This window comes from Corythoichthys intestinalis, chromosome 14 (genome assembly GCF_030265065.1).
Source record: "Corythoichthys intestinalis isolate RoL2023-P3 chromosome 14, ASM3026506v1, whole genome shotgun sequence".
Taxonomy (NCBI): domain Eukaryota; kingdom Metazoa; phylum Chordata; class Actinopteri; order Syngnathiformes; family Syngnathidae; genus Corythoichthys; species Corythoichthys intestinalis.
Window position 1 is genome coordinate 10,335,768 of NC_080408.1, and position 20,566 is coordinate 10,356,333.

The 20,566-nt window shown below is 39.3% G+C and overlaps 1 protein-coding gene across 2 annotated transcripts in view; it reads left to right on the forward strand.

Moving 5' to 3' along the window:
* The first annotated feature begins 2,409 nt into the window (after positions 1-2,409).
* The window catches only part of abhd3 (abhydrolase domain containing 3, phospholipase), a 44,824-nt gene continuing 26,667 nt past the window's right edge, over positions 2,410-20,566 (forward strand). For both annotated transcript variants that reach the window (XM_057858461.1, XM_057858462.1), the window contains exons 1-3: positions 2,410-2,674; positions 5,352-5,515; positions 13,188-13,370. In XM_057858461.1, coding sequence (XP_057714444.1) covers positions 2,513-2,674; positions 5,352-5,515; positions 13,188-13,370 — 509 coding nt within the window. In that variant the 5' untranslated portion in view covers positions 2,410-2,512. The remainder of the gene's footprint in view (positions 2,675-5,351; positions 5,516-13,187; positions 13,371-20,566) is intronic.

Below are 20,566 nucleotides of genomic sequence, written 5' to 3' on the forward strand. Positions count from 1 at the left end.
TTAATCACGTTAAATATTTGACGCAATTAACGCATGCACTGAATGAGCCGCTCTCGCATTGCCTCAAACAGATTTCAATGAGGCCGTTTATGGACATTAAGAGTGAAGAGAATGCCACCGGCCGCTTGGGGGCAGCGCAGCGCCGTTCCATACTAATGTTATTCCTTCTAATTGTGGGAGAATTAGTAGTTGTGAGACGTTTATGCTGTTGCTTTGTGCTCCACACATATTTCGGTAAGTTTTCTTTCTTTTAGTGGCAATTATGTGTCTCTTGTTGTATTTTGGGTAAGATATGCTCAGAGATATATCTGTTATAAGGGCGAGTGGACACAGGCGTTCTTTGGGCTGCGCCGTTTATTGCCATACGCTTCTGCAACTCCTTCACAACAAACAGAAGTATCATTTAGTGAAAGCACAACAAAAATAATATTGCTCTCTGTCAAAAAAAAATCATGTTCACAAAAAGAAAAGCACTTCAGTCTGTAGTAATGAGGCCCTATTCTCACACAGCTAAACAACAATGCAAAGTGAACTGGCCTTACTCAATTGGTCACTCAATTCTTATTATTGTTATTTTTATTCTTATTATTATATTAACTCTACTTTTGATTGAAAATTGTACAAATTTTATTAAAACGAAAATATGAAGGTGGTTTTAATATAAAATTACTATAACTTGTAACTATAACGTTGATCTTTTATGAACTACAAGTCTTACTATCCATGGATCACTTAAACAGAAAGAATGTTAATAATGCCATTTGTGGATTTATTGTTATAATAAACAAATACAGCACTTATGTACAGTATATTTTATGTATATATCCGTCTTGTGTCTTATCTTTCCATTCCAACAATAATTTACAGAAAAATATGGCATACTTTAGAGATGGTTTGAATTGCGATTAATTACGATTAATTAATTTTTAAACTGTAATTAACTCGATTAAAAAATTTAATTGTTTGACACCCCTAATATTTTTAGTTCATTTCATTCATTTTTGTTGTTTGTTTTCTTGCTTTACAACTTATAGAGCCTACTCACCTACGTCACAAAATGGGCGTGTCGCTGTTTCCGGCCCCCATATTGTACCTCTTTTTCAGACCTATTCTCATTGTTTTCAATTAGTCGAGCAAGTTATAGAGCAATTCATGGAAGCCCCGGTGTTATCTGATGCTGTAAACTCATTGGATCCGTTGCATAAAAGGCGTTACGTGGAAAAGCTTCAGTTTATCCATTCGCCAGATCCGTATTTGATGCCTAAATCGATGTTTTTCGACCCGCTGGCTTCGCCTGTCATCTGATATCCTGATATTTACAACTATCTTGTCCACACAAAATCAGCCTATTCTCACGAAAGTTTGAAAAACTTTAAGAGCTTGGAGGCTTATAAATGCTACGTTGCTGGTTGGGTAAAACAGGTCCTCGTACACGAAAATTCGTCAGGAATCTTGTGCTCGGAAGGTGAGTTACGAAATTTTCAATTCAAAATCTTTTGTTCTTGCTAACATCCACTGTCAAGTCTAATGTATTTCATGTCATTTGTCAATGGAGCTAGGGCTTTTAATGTTTATATGGTTTAGCGATAGCACTCACTACATACATACGTGTATGTTGTCGGCGATTAGCCTAGCAATGATCTTAATTGTGGTTGTCAGCCCAAAACCCTCTAAATATATATTAAATGCATCTTACCAGATATAAAATGACTACTACATAATCTGTGGTAGTCGTTTGGAGCCCAGTTTTCTCGTCGAATTGCAGCAGTCAATCGCGGTCTCCTCTTCGGGTCTCTCGGAATACGGTAAAAATTCAAGTCTCTCCGTCTATCTTCTCTGTTTTTGCAACCGACCGCCACACACGACTTCACCATTTTGATTATTAATGTTAACGAGCAGAAAAACACGCCATAATAGGAGGAATTTACGAAGCGCTAATGCATTAACATGACTAGTATCCGGACAACATGGCACGGGGGCGTGGCTGTGACGTCACGTGAGTAGGGTCTATAGATATATAGGAAAGTCAATTACATGCAATGACACTTTTCGGCCACCAGGGGGGGCCTGGCCAACCTGGCCCCTCCTTAAACTCTGCTTATGAAATTGCACCTATGTGGTTGTTGATTATTTTTGTTACCCCTAAAAACGAGTTGGTTTAACAAATCTGTGCTATGGTTAAGGGGACACAACTTAAAGGGGCGGGCACGGTCCCCTATGGCCCTCCCTTTGGTGACAGGTCCGATACTCCGCTCTGCAGGGGCATCACGCTCTATCTACGTAATTCGGACAACTAGCGCCATCGCACGGTGAGTTTTGCACATGCACCGGCTACTAAATGCCCTACCCGCTACCCTCATCGTCCCCTTGACTGTCTCCTTCAGTGCAGGCGGCGCGCGCACACACACATACACGGAACACACACCCACATCCGCGCGCATAGATTGTGTCTGACTGGCGAGCCGGCCGCTGTCCACACAGCCCAGTGTTCCGAGTGTCGGTGCGCCTTGCAATGATCTCGCCGGAGCTCAGTTTCAACGTTTTGACGCGGGACCTGTCTCATTATCTGGAAAACCAAGTGAAAGTTGGTCTGCTGGACTCGGGAGTCGGACTCTCTCTGGTGCTCGGCTTCAGCGCGGCGTACACCTGCTATTACCTCATCTCCGTGGCCAAGGTACACCCGCCCTGTTTTATCTCTATGAATTCGTCTGGATTGTTCACACGTGAATGTGATGTCTCGATGCGCCGGCTTGCAGAGGTATCAGCATCATCATGTGGTCGTAATGTCACTCGAAGAGCTGCCTGCCGGCAAAACGGAAACGACGCTCTGCATTTTTACTCTATCAATGCTCACATGAATGGAATAATCCCAACCCTAAAACACCTGTTATTTACACTCACATTCGTAACGCACACACATTTGTGCATTCAATGTCAAGGCAGTTACAGTTCACCGGATGTCTCAATACAGTACTGTATAACTAGAAGTGCTCGAGCGCGCCCCCTAGGATTTTGTGTGTGTCTCACACTAATGTATTGTTTCCAAACTAAAGCTCACAAACACGAGCGACCTGTTTCAACGATTTAACGTCCCTGATGATGTGATACAATGATAATGCAGCAGGGCTGGAAACGAAAATTGGTATTTGGTATGTGGCAAAATGGATTTTGCCATGTGACATTTTTTTGCCATGTGTTTAGCCACATATAGGAAGCCACATACCAAAATCCATTTTCCACATACCAAAAAAATGCCACCTGCCAAAATACATTTTGCCACATGGCAAAAAAAATCCGCACGGCAAAATCAGTTTTACCACATCCCGCCCCCCCCCCCCAAAATGCCCCATGCCAAAATCCGTTTTGCCATGTTGCAAAAAAATGCCCCATGCCAAAATCCATTTTGCCACGTTGCAAAAAAAAAATGCCACATGCCAAAATATTTTGTCACGTGGCAAAAAAATGCCACATTGCAAAAAAATGCCACATGCCAAAATCAATTTTGCCACATGCCAAAAAAATGCCACATGCCAAAATCCATTTTGCCACAAACCAAAAAAATGCCACATAGCAAAAAAAAAAAAAAAAAAAAGCCACATGCCAAAATCCATTTTGCCACATACAAAAAAAATCCCACATGCCAAAATCCATTTTGCCACATACCCCGAACAATTCCACATGCCAAAATACATTTTGCCACACGGCTAAAAAAAAAAAAATGCCACATGGCAAAATCAATTTTGCCGCATACCAAAAAAAGGCCACATGGCAAAAAAAAGTGCCACATGCCAAAATCCGTTTTGCCACATGCCAAAAAAATCCCACATGCCAAAAAAATGCCACATGCCAAAATCCATTTTGCCACATTAAAAAAAAAGCCACATGGCAAAAAAAAAATCATTGACTTTCGGTGATACAAAAAAAAAAAAAAATTCAGAAATGAAGCCTCATTTGTCGAAAGAGCATGAGTGCCCTCTAGTGGAGAAAACATATTTCCCATTATGAAACTAAAAGGATCATATCTATAGTTAGTGCCAGATAAAAACTGGGAGAAAGGTTAAAATCCGCGCTTTTAAGTCGGCAGCGCTCTATGTTAAATATTAATTTTTTTTTTACGGTGCTTTAAGGACACCACGTGATTCAACAGGCTGGCGTGATCATTGAACGGCAAGCTTGATTCTGATTGGTATAACGCAACGCCTCATTGGTGAAATTAGTAGCGCCACTGTTGGCGTCTGTCAAAAAAAAGTAAAAGTTAAAATGTAGGATAAATATGAAAATTGTAAAGATTATTGTAGTCCAAAGCCCAAGGTAGCAGAGTAAGAGTAGTGTTTCTTCTTCAAAAATCTACTCAACTAAAAGTAAAGAGTATGGCTTTGTGGAACTACTGTTATTTGATATGTTTTATTAATTTTATTTCATTAATTTAGTTTTTAATAACACTGTTGTAATTTAATTTTTAAAAAAATGTAGTATAATAATAATTGCTGAGCAAAAATAGTCATTTACACTACAAAAGACTGAAGGTCATAAGTGTCAACTTTTGAATAGCTCTTCCCTATAGTGACCGTCGTGTCTGAAAGGGTTCAAATGAAATTTTCCCTGCTATTTTATTATTTTTGAACTATTACTGCCAGTCCCTTCCAGTTAAAATAGATCCAGCCTATGGCAGAGAAAGATAAGTCTTTGATTTGACAAAATTTGACATTCATCATTTGAAAAATTGCGTATGATTTACTTTGACGTTTTTGGCATCAACAATAGAGGTGAGTCCATTACTGTGTTTTGCAAGCACCAATTTTGATGGAAAAGACTGAACATTGTTTGTGGTAAAAGACAGAGATTCTGATTTTCATAAATAGAGCTTATCTAAATCTGACCAGATAGCCAGCTCAAACGTACAGTACATATCAGATATAATATCGCAGTATAGATAAAACAGATTGACCACAAAGTACAAAATTAATCAGATCATACACTATGTTATATGAAATGTTTAGCCAAACTTTTTAGGTTTATTGTGGTATGGTATTTTTCAAGAAAAAAATAAAATAAAAACATGTTGTTTTTTTGTATCAAGAGTCCAAATTTATTTTACATGTTACTTTGGATATTGTACCAACGTTACTTCAATGAATTAACTCATTGGCTGCCATTCAAAATGATAGACACCCAATCTATTTGAACTGGGAACTTGAATTGATTGGACGCCCTTTGCCATCAATGGGAATGATGTCTGTTGCTGTCAATGGCAGCCAATGAGTTAGGACAAATTTCATCCCCTTTAATTTTAGCCCAATTGTTGTGGGCTGCATAACATTTGACATGTATATGTTTGGGTTCTATTGCAGAAGCCGCAGCTCATTTCAGGAGGAAAAAAGTTCTACCAGTTCCTGCGTGAGCAATGTCCCATTGTGTCCGAGACCTACTACCCCACCTTCTGGTGCTGGGAGAGTCGCATCCAAACTCTGCTCAGACCCTTTGTCACGGCCAAGCCTGGTGTGGTCTACAGGAAGTGAGTCCTTGTCTATCATTGAATTTAACACAAGAAGCATATCATGGAATTCTGTCAAGAACGAACAGTGTTGGGTTGTGTTGACCTCTGATAGCCGAAGTATTCGGCCTTTATTCACTGTTTCAAATCTGAGTGTAGTTCTTAAGCAACACTGATAAATTTGGGGAAGGAAAGAGTGTGTAGAAATACTCACCAGTGGAGAGACGATATAAATTTCGAACACCTCTAAAATTGTGAAAAACAGGTAATAATTTAAAGGGAACCACGGACAGAAAGAGTTGTAGTTCTTAAAAGATAAATGTCAGTATGAGTTATGATACTGTATTGGCCCGAATATAAGACGGCCCCGATTATAAGACGACCCCCTAAAAATAATTACAGTACATCTGAAACAAATGATTATAACAATGTATTTGAGAGAAAAAGCATGTTATTTTGCCTCATTCATATCTTAATATCTGAACATTTAAATATGTAAACTAAAGTGCAATCACATTCGTAAATGAATGGCTTCTGGTTTTTGAAATGTAAATAAACCAATCTATTGTGATAAAACAACAAAATTGCAATAACTGCATTAACCATCAAAGTGATGTCTAACTGTAACTGTAGTCTTGAAACAAATCTGAATAAGGAAAAACATTCAATAAAATCATGCAAACTGGTTAAACTTGAGAGTAGCTGAGCTCTGTCATGGCAGAACATCGCTTCAATGATATCTGGCGCCATCTAGCGTCGTGAATGGGTATAATGTCTAGACCGCGAATATAAGATGACCCCCGCTTTTTCAGTCTTATTTCAATGCAAAAAACACCGTCGTATATTCGGGCCAATACGGTAATTTGATTTTAATGTTTTCGTTTTTATAAAACTTGAAAAATTAGTTTAACTAGTAGGTCGCCATTGTTGTTGACGACGCAATGCACTCTGGGCAGTGACGTCACTGGGCAGCGCTGCAGTACTTCCACAGTGTCACTCATTAGCTAACTAAACATGTCGTCGGTTCTGCCCTTCCAATTTCAACCCGAGCGGAAAAGTGATGAGCAGGACAGCAATGTTTATATTTCACAAAACGAGCAGCAAAAGTAATAATTAAATGAACGTCCCCAACGGGATTCAAACCCGCATTTCCCATTCGACAGACGAGCGCGTAGACCACATGGGCGCGTGATGGCGGAGTCATGATTTTCCTTATAAAGCAATCGCAACCGACATGCGTTGTCTGTGCGGTAAAACCTGAAATGGAGAAAGAAAGAAAGTGCGGCAGGCTTGAGCACGGAATTAGAAAATGTGTCTCACTTCAGACAGCAAGCAGACAACAGTAACATAAAAGGGTTTATTGAACACATAAAAACACACGCGTTTGCGAATATTGAGACACAAAAAGGTTCCGTGACAGTAGGTCGAGATCAATTAAAAAAAATTTAAAAATTAGGGAAAAGTGCAGTGAGGGGCAGACAAACAAAAAAAACAAGACAATAATGCAACTAGCAACAAAGGGGTATACAAACTGCCAAATGGCAGCAAGTCAATATCTCGGCAAGCCGCCTAGGATCGGTGTGACATGAAAAAGAATGTTTATTTCATGATACACGCGGTATTTTATGCTCCCGAATGATATGGACCGCTTGGATGTGTGTGGAAGCGATCGCTATATTTATTTAGTTTTTTGAATCCCGCGCCATGAAAATGAGTGACTTCCGCGTTCGGTTTTGCATTGAGGAGGAGGGCGCTGTGACGTGTACGGTTGAAGGCGTCCTCTTCACTTTCCAGCCGTACTGTTGTGTATGAGGACTAAGGATTCAGCTGATTTTGCGGATGAATACGTTTATTTTTCGCATCACGCCAGCCAAACGGCTGCAGAAAAATCTTGCGCTATGAGGGAGAGGCGTGTGCGCCTTTTTGGAGTTTCAAAAGGTTCCCATTCACTGTGGATATTGGCCAAAACAAGCCCGACTACTGTGGGACCATTGGACTTACGAGGAAGTGAGTAAACATCTTGTTTTGTATTATGTCAAATACGAATACAGCGATTACAAAGTAAACACTACAAACTTTCTTTAAATAAAGGACTACTTACGTTTGATCATTGATAGGCATGTAAAAAGCTCTCCTCATGCACATTAGCTGCACGTTAGCTGCACAACAACTGCAGCCGCCCTCCTCCGGGGAACGATCTGTAAATTGCTCTCCGCCAGGCGGTTTGCCGATCCACAAAGACAATCGACAACCCAGTCGTCATGTCAAATAATCCGGGCTAGTTATGTGTGATTTCCGCTTCGAAGACTTTGAAACATCACTCGGTTCGGGCTAGCATAAACAATGACATTTTGCGGCTCTCTTCGTTGCGTTTTCCTCGTTCTGAATAATCCCCCCTCAATGGGCTGAATAGTAAAACCGATGAGCCCAGTCTCCCGCTGACGTCATCCACCTGTTGGGGATGCTCGAGCCCTACAACGGTAGGCGTGGCTAACCGGCAGATTAAAAGACTAATTTCTCGTCCACTGCGCTTTGCTAAATTGTTGTATATAGTCGAATCGTCTCAAAATATGATTCTAATTCACATAATAATGCTATTTAAGACTTTTTTTCTCCTGTCGTATGCATTAAAGACACTGCTGATGAGCTGGAATTGGTTGCAGGTACAATGTTGGGACCTCATCCCACATTTCTGTAACAAAACAATCTGATCAGAAGCAGAATGTAACAAACTCATGCCGGTCGTCATACTTGCTTCGCTTGCTAGCTAGCACAGCTATACTCCCAGTCCAGCCCAACCGCGTCATTATGCCCGAGCGTGCATTGAGTGCTTAAAACATGGCACCCTCCGTTGGTCAAAACATGTACTAAAAATTATAGATTTTTAAATCAATGGCAATAATATATGTGTTTCTAATAACGTATTTTAGTAAAAGAGAACAATTGTGGCTTATTAGAGCGTAAAGTCCGAGAATCCCTTTAAGACTAAACAAAATAATGAACATCATGAATATCTATAGCCATGGAATTGACTTATACACATCCATTAAAACCATGTTTAAATCAATATTTTTAAAAATGAAAACATAGATCATTGTGTTTCCTAATCTGCAGGTTTTTATAATGATTTATGTACAACTAGTCCTCTTAGCATCATCACTGATGATGTTAAAAAGATATTTGCGATGGCATTACGCTGTGTTTCCAACCTATGGCTGTTATTAAAAGTGACAGCCACATTTGCAGGAGATATGTCTCAGAATAGCCACTGGACACTCCCACCCTAAATCCTCCCTTAATGAAGTTACTAAGGGTTAAACCGAGGACAAATCTTGTGACTAAAGGGTTGTTTCATTGGCTATGCAGGTGCATATTTCACAGAGCTTCTGTAATTTCATGCTCCCTGTGCAAAAGGTGTAATGTACTCAGGCCAAGGTGGACCGGCGCCGGAATTGATGGAGCATGTACGGATCCGCTGGCACAGTGCTTTGTTTTTATATTGTACAAAGCACACTAGTTACTGTATGATCTCTTGGGAAATGAGCAAGCTGTCAGCAAAGTTTCTGCTCTCTCATCCAATTCCTACATATGGCGGCACCGAGATCAATAAGCCAGAGTAATCACTTTCATACTGCAAGTCAATTTGTATTTTTCTCTCTTTGTCATGTATCTAATTGTTTTGGATTATTAAAAAAAAGAAAATCATCAAAATTTTTCTGTTACCATAGGGGCGGAAAGATTAAAAACTAGGGTTGTTCCTATCATGTTTTCTTGCTCCTGATTCAATTCCAATCATTCCCGATAATTTTTCCTGATCATATACATTTTGGCAATGCATTAAGAAAAAAAATGAATAAAACTCGGATGAATATATACATTCAACGTATTGTTTATTATGACAATAAATCCTCAAGATGGCATTTACATTATTAACATTCCTTATGTGAGAGGGTTCCACCAATCGAAAGACTTGTAATTCTTAAAGGATAAATGTGACTTTGTATATTGTGACTAAATATTGCCATCTAGTGTATTTGTTGAGCTTTCAGTAAATGATACTGTAGCCATTTAACTGTTCTGCCCAAATGTATGATGGGAAGTGCAACCATGACTGTGCGTTGTGGTACCAATTGATATATCTTCTCTGCGTTGGGAAATAACATAGGGTGTTAAGAATAAGATCAATTACTACCTTGCTTCCCCACATTGCTTCCCACGATATTTTTAATCGTAGGAAGAGGGATTGTAAGGCTTTAGCCAATTAAAAAAAGGCTCCAAAGGCTGCCAAAATTCACTCTACTCATTTTACGCTGCCTTTCAGCTCTATATATAGGTAAAACGGCGCCATTACAGATTGAATGTGACAATGCGTGAGAGGGCTGTGCAGCGCATGCGTTAATTGCATAAAATATTTTAACGTGATAAATAAAAAATATATATATATTACCGCCGTTAACGGGATAAATTTGATAACCCTACCTTAAGCCTAAACTAAAGACTCTGGATGAGTGTAACATATTATGTCTGTAACGTTAAATACAATTGGAAAACAATTTAATTAAAATATATATATTAAAAAAAAGGCATGTCCGATATTTTTTGCCGATTCCGATTCTTTGAAAATGACGTGCTCGGACCCGATCGATCGGCAAAATCGGGACATCTCTATTAAAAACCTTCGGTGCAAAATCCCCCCTGTTTAAAACACTTGGTCTTGTGATGTGTCACTTTAAGGACACATTTTATTTACATTAGAAGACATTTGTTTTTGAAATGTGAACCACTCATTGGCTGCCAAGTGAACCAGATCTGCTCTAAAATTGGACTGTTTTTCCATTGACCGCACAGTAACCTTGGCATATAAACACTTACTACAGTTTGATAATGGAGAAAATAATGTTGAAATACAAAAAATGACACTGCTTATGAGCGCAACCATCTTGTGACGTCAGTTAAGGCTGTTTCCCACTAGCGGCAGCCCATTTTGAAAAGCGGCCCATGGCAAGTAGGGATGGGCGATACCAGTGATTTTGGATTCGATCCGATACCAAGTAATACCAAGGCCAAATATTGCGATCCCGATCCGATATCGATGCCAGATGTTCATATTTTATACATATTATATACAATATACACACAACCCTGCAGAGTTCTCAGCCATTCTGATGATATCTAATGTACAGCAAGCACTCAAAAACTATTAAAAGTCTCTTTGTGTCAAATATGCATTGCAATGAAAAAACTGCTGCTTTTAATAACTAGCAAAGCAGTTACCCTACAAACTCACAAACCAATCCATTATCAACAAAATCTGATTAGTCAGTCTAACTCTTTAACCATGACCCTTAAATTCATATGCACAGAGCATTTCCCTGCTACACGTTGTATTTGATCAAATTTTAATCCACCCAAGTTAAATATTTTTTATCTAATTAAAGAACTAATTAATCGTAGCATGTTACCGCCCTCCTAATGGTTGATCATTAAAAACAAATCCAATAAATAATAGACACTTGCCGTTTTTGAATTGTATTCTACTAACACAATTTTCAAACATATTTTGAAATAATTGAAACAGACCTTTAACAAAATAAAAATAAATAGGAATAAAACATAAGAAATCAAGCATTTAATCGTTTGAAACAAAACAATATGGAAAAATATATTTCACAGAAAAAGAAATAAAATATTAAACAAAATAAATGCTAAACATAAATTAGCAATAAATAATAATAAATGAATAAGAAATAATAATAAGGTCAAGTAAAGCATTAGGTCATTAAGTTTCCTTGAGAATCTTGAAGTCTGCAGCAGGATAGTTTAAATCTCTAAATATTTAACAAACCATTCACTTAATACTTTTATTAAAGTCCCTATACCTGATTTTTTTTGTGGAATCAGATAAAATATGTATTTTGTATTTTTGAGTTTGGACAGGAAAATAATTCCCAATTTGTGTGAGCCAGAGGCAGTGGCGGTCCTGGCTACTTTCGCGCCCTGGGCAAACCACCCCATCAGCTGCAAAAAAAAAAACAACTACAAATGCTTTGAAATAACATTCTTTATTGTAATGACAATGATACCAAAAATGAATTATTTAAAAAAATTACAAATGAAATAAAAGCTTTTAAACTGCGGGCTGGCCTTGACTGCAGTCTGCAACTTGCGGCCTCATGTCCTGCTCTTTATTCCTGTGAAATAAGGGAAATAACTAGACCGGCTCGGGCTAAAAATGGCGATTTGAACAGCAGGATATTATGGCTTACTTACACTGTTTATATTTTTTGGTCGTCATCGTGCAGGAATAAGATTGCGTCCACTGGCAGGTTTCAGTGACGTTCTCCACTGATCTATTGTGCGGCCTGCAGCGCTGAAACTCTCTCGCAGCTGCTGCGGCTGGTGCTTGCAGGGATGCACAACACTTTTTCTTGCCAACTTGGAAAGTTTTGGGTTTATATTTGTAGCATTCGACGAAGCCGACACAGTTTTTTGTTGCATCTTCCACGATCAATTGAAATTCTTTCCACACCTCACTCCTAACGGTGCATTCTTGCCTCTTCCATTCGCCCGTCTTCAGTTTGTTTTTAACTTCTCGCTGCTCCATATTGAAAAAGAAGTACCACGAGGATGAGGAGTTGTGGAGTTGTGTACACGCGCAAGGCGCCAGAACAAGAGAAAATGAAAAAGAGGGCGGTGCCTCGGCCGTGCGCAAGTGCTACAGCGGGAGGACAAGAAGAAAAAGCGGGCGGCGCCACGGCGTTTATGTGCGTGCATGCACAAGCAAAAGCGCAATACAGAGAGCCTGCTCTCTATTTTTTTTTTTTTTTATATATAATTTATTAGTCCAGCACGGCGGCCCGACCCGACCCGAACGTGAATGCTTAACATTTTGGGTTCGGGCACAAGATCTAACCTCTACTTCTGACACAAACGACTCTCAGCAGCAGTTGACATGATAGTAAGGGGCGCCCTAGCGCCCACTCTACTAACTTGACGTGGAAATGAACGATATTAGTCTAGAAAACTAGCGGATTTTTATTTTATTTTATTTTATTTTTTCTCGAGGGCGCTTATGCGCCCCCAAATAGATTGCGCCCTGGGCGGTCGCCCACATTGCCCATAGCAAAAACCTCCTGTGGCCAGAGGGAGAAGTAGTACAAAAAGTGTGCACAAAAATATACCCAAAAAAATAGACAAAGAAAATATAATACATTAATTTCAAATATTGATACTTTTGCTTGGGGATCGATACCTAAACTCAACGCGCTGGATCGAAATATCGATATTTTGGTATCGATCCGCCCATCCCGAATGGCAAGTGCAAAATGGGAGGAGCCACAAAGGCTGGGTGGTCTTAGTTAAACACGGACACTGTTTTTTCATCTGTGTGATTTTGACAAAGATAAGATCACATTTGATGGTGATTTTATGCAGAAACGTGAGAAATTCCAAAAGGTTCAGATACTTTTGGTTATTTGGGCTTGGATGCACATGGTGTTGTCTTTACTTATAAGACGGTTAGGACTATTGCCTAAAACGTGTTCATTTAATCTCAGCTTTACCGTTTAAAATGAATTGACTTCAATGCGTATCTTTTCACGGCTAGTAGGAAGGCGTAGGAAGAACCAGGGGATCCAGGTAAAAGGTAAAGGTGACAAAGATGCTGATTGCTGTGTGCCACCTCTTTCCGCAGTGAGCTTATTAAAGCGGCAGATGGAGGACAGATCTCCTTGGATTGGTTTGACAATGATGACAGCCTGACTCATCCCGACCCCGCTGCAAGACCCACTGTCCTCCTCCTGCCGGGGCTAACCGGCACCAGCCGGGAGTCTTACATCCTGCACATGGTTGAACAAAGTCGAGATCTGGGCTATAGGTGGGTGGTCTTGCCCCCATTTACAATTGAGAAAGTCATTTTATTGACAAAGAGTAGGCATGCTACACCTCACGCTAATTTGATTTATTTAGGATGCAGTTGTTGTGTTCAGAGTACAACCCATGAATCTTTCAGGAGCCACTCTCACGCTGAGATGCTGCAAAATTACCACATCAGAGCCACAAAAGAAAATTTTAATGTGAGAGAAACCCGGGATTTTGGGGATTATTTCAATGAGGGGAACGTTCGTCTCTAATCTTTATGCGTAAAAGGGCACTATCCTAACTTGCTCGGTACTGCGTTAAAGGCAAAGACAGCTTTTTGCAAGACTAAGGTGTTGAAGGTTATTTTAGGTAACAGCCACAAATCATGTGGTGCTGTGCATTAAGAGCTGATTTTGCCACATTTGGGAAGCTCGGCGGACTCAGCATCTTGCATCCTTCACCCGTGTGTGTGCGCATATGTGTGTTTCGCCTAATGACTTGCAGCTTATCCTGCCACAAGCTTTGGAGCTTAGCCCGGAGCAGCTTCTGAGTGCATACTGCAGTATGTTTTTTTTTTTTTTTAATGCACCCCAACAACCTCCCCCCACCCACACCTACCTTTTTGCTCTTGTCTATAAGCCACACCCATACTGCTGAGGTTCTTTCATGAAGGCCCTACACATAATAGATGGGAAACAATGAAACAATGCTAATGCTGCATGTGCACTCCACAAAAACGTTTCTATTAATAAGCTTACAATTTGCCTTTTTTTTTGCTTGTTTATGGAGCAAATGCACTGAATGTAAGGGAAGACAGCTTTTCCTATTTTTATACACAATGTAACTCAACGAGCTTTACATGATGAAAAGTAAAACATTTAAAAGCATTGCATGTAAAAAAACAACATAAAAATCAATCCAATAAAATGTATTCAAGAGCCTCTTTTCAAATTGCAAGGTAAAACAACCCCACCCTATTAGTCAACTCTACACATCTTAAAGGGGAAATACAGTATATATTTCCTGTATATACCGTAATTTCGCACTATAAGGCGCACCTGACTATAAGCCGCCACCTACCAAATTTGACTCGAAAACGTGATTTGTTCATAGACAAGCCGCACTGGTCTATGAACCGCAGCTGTCCTCACTGTATTATGGGATATTTACACCAAAAGATTTTAACCGGTACCACTTTATTTGACAGCAGCATCATACGGCTGTCATGAGACCAAATGAACCACCATGAAGCTTTGAACCAATTGGGTGCAAAGCTTCATTGCTTCAAGAAGCTTCATTTGGCCATCACTGCTCCTTTGGGGGAGAAACTCAACCTCTGCTGCCACCTGCTGTCATCACTGTTGTCGTCCAACATGCCTCCTAGCTAGAGATGGGATGCCTTCCTGCTCGAATCTGATTCGAGCAAATGAAGTAGAGGTGTGTCAAAACAGTGTTCCGAAAACGGCACCGAGCAAGCCAAAAATCACGTGACCACTGCTGACGAGGCCTCGAACGTCACAGATGTGTCAGCGAGTCACACTGTTTCCGCAGGAAAATGAAAACTCGATGGGAGCCCGCCCGCTCAATCGGTGGGAACGCAATAAAAAGTGGCAGATTAACGCAGTTATTCGGCCTTTTTTGAGAGGAGGGATTTTTGCGAGTGCTACAAACATTTGCTCATTTTCAAGTCAGGAGTGGGAATATCATTATCACTTAAATTTCATTAAATTCATTCACATTGTTATACACTAGATAGTGGGATATGTTTATTTAGAATAGATACAAATACAACACAACCCCCCCCCCTCCCAGAAATTAAACTTAATCAAAAACTAAAATATTTCAGAAACCTTTCCTTACTTTTATTGGGCTCAATTTAAAAAATCCTTATAGCATGCAATAAATAATATCCCTGTTCCCAAGCACTGTGCTTACTGTAATATTTACAAAAAAATACAGTTACTCCCTGACATCAAGGACGAGCCACTAACAAGACTAGCACTGTCGTGTATTATAAATACTGCTTTGAACACGTCTTCACAGACAAAGCAATGACACGGGCTTAAAAATTTCAACTTTAATTGTGTAAATCACACTTAATGACGACACGATCTCACTGTTGAAATAGACGACATCCACTTAATTCTATTGAAGATATGTAATGCTGAGGCAATTTGACAACTTTAGTTTTAAAAAGAAACATGCACTGTTTATCCAGTAGATGGAACTCTTGCAGTGTGTCAAACACCTCGAAACAGTGATTTAATTTAGGGCAATTGTCTCAAAAGTGGTTCATTGTTTCGGAAAGCCTCGGTTTTTCCATCCCTACTCCTAGCATGCATTGCAGCGCTACAGATGTAAATAACAATCAAATGTAATGTTCTGTGCGAATCATTTCTTCAGTTACTGTTCCAGTTGTTTCATTAATTGCTAGTTATAATATTTGGAAACACTTTATTTGACAGTGGCGCCATAAGACTGTCATTAGACAATCATAATTATGACATGACACTGTTCTGAGCATTAATGAATGCTTTTAAGTATGGCTGTCAAATTTATCGCGTTAACGGGTGGTAATTATTTTTTTAAATTAATCACGTTAAAATTTTTGACGCACTTAACTCATGGACGGAACAACCCGTTCATGCGTTGCCTCAAACAGTTTACAATTACGCCATTTTAGCACATTGAGACCAAAAAGGCAGAGAAATGCGAGTGGACACAGGCGTTCTTTGAACCGCGCCTTTTATTGGCTTAAGCAGCCACAACTAACAGTGATGGTTGCCCAACTTCCCATCATGCATTTGGGCGGAGCAAGAGACGATCTTTATCTTAACACGCCTAATTGAACACAACGCAGAACATACTGTATACGATGGGTTTCCAAACCTGTCCTCAAGGGCCGCTGTGGGTCTGGTTTTTGTTCCTACCAATCGAGCACAGACAGTTTAACCAATGAAGTTTGTGCTAAAACAAGCAGCACCTGACTGCAATCAACTGATTACACTTGTGGGACACCAGATTGGTAAAAGGTTGTCCTCATGATGGATTTGAACAAAATCCCACACCCACCGCAGCCCTATGTGGAATAGTTTGGACACCGCTGCTGTATACCATTTGCAGCCACCACTGACAGTCATGGTTGCCCAACTTCCCATCATGCATTTGGGCAGCGCAAGAGACGATCTTTATCTTAACACGCCTAATTGAACACAACGCAGAAAATACTGTATACCATTTGCAGCCACCACTGACAGTCATGGTTGCCCACCTTCCGATCATGCATTTGGGCAGAGCAGGAGATGTTATTTTTCTTAACATACCTAATTGAACACAACACAGAGCATACTGTATACCATTTGCAGCCACCACTGACAGTCATGGTTGCCCAACTTCCCATCATGTATGTGGACCAAACAGTTAAGTCGCTACAGTATCATTTAGTGAAAGCGCAAAATAAATAATATTCCTATCCCTCAAAAAAAATAATGTTCACAAAAAGAAAAGCACTCAACGCAGAGAATTGGCATTCCCAATCAAATAGCTATGCAAAATACACATAAATGTTAATGCCATCTTTGGATTTATTGTTATAATACACAAATACAGTACTTATGTACAGTATGTTGAATGTTTGTGTCCGTCTTGTGTCTTATCTTTCCATTCCAACAATAATTTACAGAAAAATATTGCATTATTTTAGAGATGGGTTGAATTGCAATTAATTACGATTAATTGATTTTTCAGCTGTGATTAACTCAATTAAAAATTTAAATCGTTTGACAGCCCTACTTTTAACAGATGTCATTTAGTGTTATCCGTCAAATTATCTCATTTTTAAATGGATGTAAAAGATCCCAGCTGGACATAAATTCTGTTAGTGACATAATTTGCCAGTTGACGCTTAATGAGATCCGTCATAAGTATTCAGTAATGCCCATGATAGTGTCATGTCATAACTATGACAGTCTTATGACAGTCTTATGACACCACTGTAAAATAAAGTGTTATCAATCAGCCCAAATAAATCAACAAATACGCCGCACTGGACTATAAGCCGCAAAGTAGCAGCTTAGGGGGTAGAGTGGGGTTAATATACAGTACTGAACATAATGAACTAAACATAATGACCTTTCTTTGCCCTCGACCTGGCTGCTAAACTGGCTGAAGATCAATGGCCACTTTCAAGCAGCTCCCGGATTACACTGTCGAATGAAATCCGTACTCTCGGTTGGGTGAGCAATATGGCGTGAGCAAGTGGCTCTTTTGCACGAGAAAGGTGCGCGCGTTCTAAAGTACTGAATGCGTATTCAAAAAATTGATTACTGAGAAGTGGCAGTGTCATGTCATAGTTATGATAGTCTTATGACTGTCTTATGAGGCCACTGTCAAATAAAGTGTTGCCAAGTTCCATAACTAGCAATTAATGAAACAACTAGAACAGTAACTGAAGAAATAATTAGCAGAGAACATACATTTTGACTGCAATTTACATCTGTAGCGCTGCAATGCATGCTAGGAGGTTGATAGCAGGTGGCAGCAGAGGTTGACTGTCCCCCCCAAAGGAGCAGTGATGGCCAAATGAAGCTTCTTGAAGCAATGAAGCTTTGCAGCCAATTGGTTCAAACCTTCATGACGTTCATTCGGTCTTATGATGCCACTGTCAAATAAAGTATTCCTGGTTATTATTTTTTGGTGTAAATATCCTATTATACAGTGAGGACAGCAGCAGCTTATTTTCCAGCACGGCTTATCTATGAACAAATGCTGTTTTCGTGTCAAATTTGGTGGGTGGCGGCTTACAGTCGGGTGCGACTTATTGTCCAAAAATTACGGTAATTGTATTATGATGCCCCATTGTATGCCTTGATAATGATAATACTCACAAAACAAATCCCAAGCATCTTAGTTCGGAGACATCTGATGGCCAATCAGCATAACTGTTGTGCTAAGCTGTGACCAGCCCTTGCACAAAGGCAAAAGGCTGAAGTCTTGTACATTCACTTTGAAGGCAACACACATTTTGGCTCAAAACCAAGAACGAAAAACTGATGTCGATATTATCCGATATCATTTTAAAATGCTTTTATCGTACGATATTATCAGACAACTCAAATTACAGATGTTATTAATACACTGCTTTTTACAGCAATAGATGTCCAATCTATTTGAATTTGGAGGGGCTAGCAGTGGTAAATGGAGAGGACTTATATAGTGCATTTATCCACATGGTTACCATGCCCAAAGTGCTTTACATTAGCACACATTTACCCTTTCACGTATGCATTTGCAGATTAGGGTTCAGTGTCTTGCCCAAGGGCACTTGGACAGTGGGCAGTCGTAGCCGGGAATTGAACCGCTGACCTTTCGGACTCAGGACAACTCGAGCTACCAACTGCGCCAAGGCCGCGCCCAGTGATCAATCACTTCCCCCATTTCAAATGGATTGGATGCCTCTTGCCATCATTGGCGTCCATAAATTAGAATCTTCCATCTCCTTTATAAATAGTGAAATAGTAGAGAAATCAAAACTATATCTTGCTATATTCATTATTTTTTTAAATGAGAGACTGAGAGTGCCAGCTTGGGCTCAGTGATAAGTTTTAGCGGACAGTGACCTAAATCAAGTGTTTTTCGGACTATTAGTCCTACCTGAGTATCAGCCAAATACCAGCCAAAAATGCGCAATATAGAGAAAAATAACATATATAAGTTAAAATTAAAATAGAGAACAACAGGCTGAATAAGTGTACGGTATGCCAATGTTACACGATGCATAAACAACGAACTGAGAACGTGCCCAGTATGTTAACATACTATATCTATTAAGAGTTATTCAGATAACTACAGTATTGCGTAAAGAACATGTTAACAGTAGAGATGATGCCGATCGATCGGGTCCGATCACGTCATTTTCAAAGTATCGGAATCGGCAAAAAAATATCGGCTATGCCTTTTTTAAATATATATATATATATATATATATATATATATATTTTTTAATTAAATCGTTTTCTAATTGTATTTAACGTTACAGACATAATATATTACACTCATCCAGAGTCTTACACTCATCCAGAGTCTTTAGTTTAGGTTTAAGGTAGGGTTATCAAAAATATCCCGATATCGGCGGCAATTAATTTATTAAAAAATGTGTCACGTTAAAATAATTAACGCAATTAATGTATGCGCTGCACGACCCTCTCACTCATTGTCGTGCTCAATCTGTAATGACACCGTTTTACTTATGTAGAGAGATAAAAGGCAGCGCTATATGAGTAGAGTGAATTTTGGCAGGATTTGGAGCCTTTCTTCAATTGGTTAAAGCCTTGCAATCCTTCTCCCTATGATTAGAAATATCATGGGAAGCAATGTGGGGAAGCAAGGTGGCAATTGATCTTTGTCTTAACACCTTAAGTTATTTCCCAAAGCAGAGAAGATATATCCATTGGTAGCACGACGCACAGTCATGGTTCCACTTCCCATCATGGTTCCACTTCCCATCATGCATTGGGGCATGGCTGCAGTATAATTTACTGAAAGCTCAACAAATACTCTACATGGCAATATTTAGTCACAATATACAAAGTCACAATTCTTTCTATCCGTGGATCCCTCTCACAGAAAGAATGTTAATAATGTAAATGCCGTCTTGAGGATTTATTGTCATAATAAACAAATACAGTACTTATGTACTGCATGTTGAAATTATATATTCGTCCGAGTTTTACTCATTTTTTTCTTAATGCATTGCCAAAATGTATATGATCGGAGAAAATTATCGGGAATGATTGGAATTGAATCGGGAGCAAAAAAAAGCTATTGGATCGGGAAATATCGGGATCTGCAGATACTCAAACTAAAACGATCGGGATCGGATCGGGAGCAAAAAAATATGATCGGAAAAACCCTAGTTAACAGGTTTACCAAACCGTCAGTGCGACTCCAAATCACTAAATCTAATGACATCTTCATCTTCAATCTAAAATCTTTTAATTAATACACTAAATCAGTGCTTCTCAATTATTTTCTGTTATGCCCCTCCAGGAAGACATAAACGTTCCGCGCCCCCCTCCCCCAACTCTCTGCCACCACTGTAAATATACTGTAGTATCATTTGTACATAAAATTCTTCTTATTATAAGTACACCTTTGCATAACATTGTGTTCTTTTTAAGATTAAAGAAAAAAAATATTAAAAAAAAGAAAAAC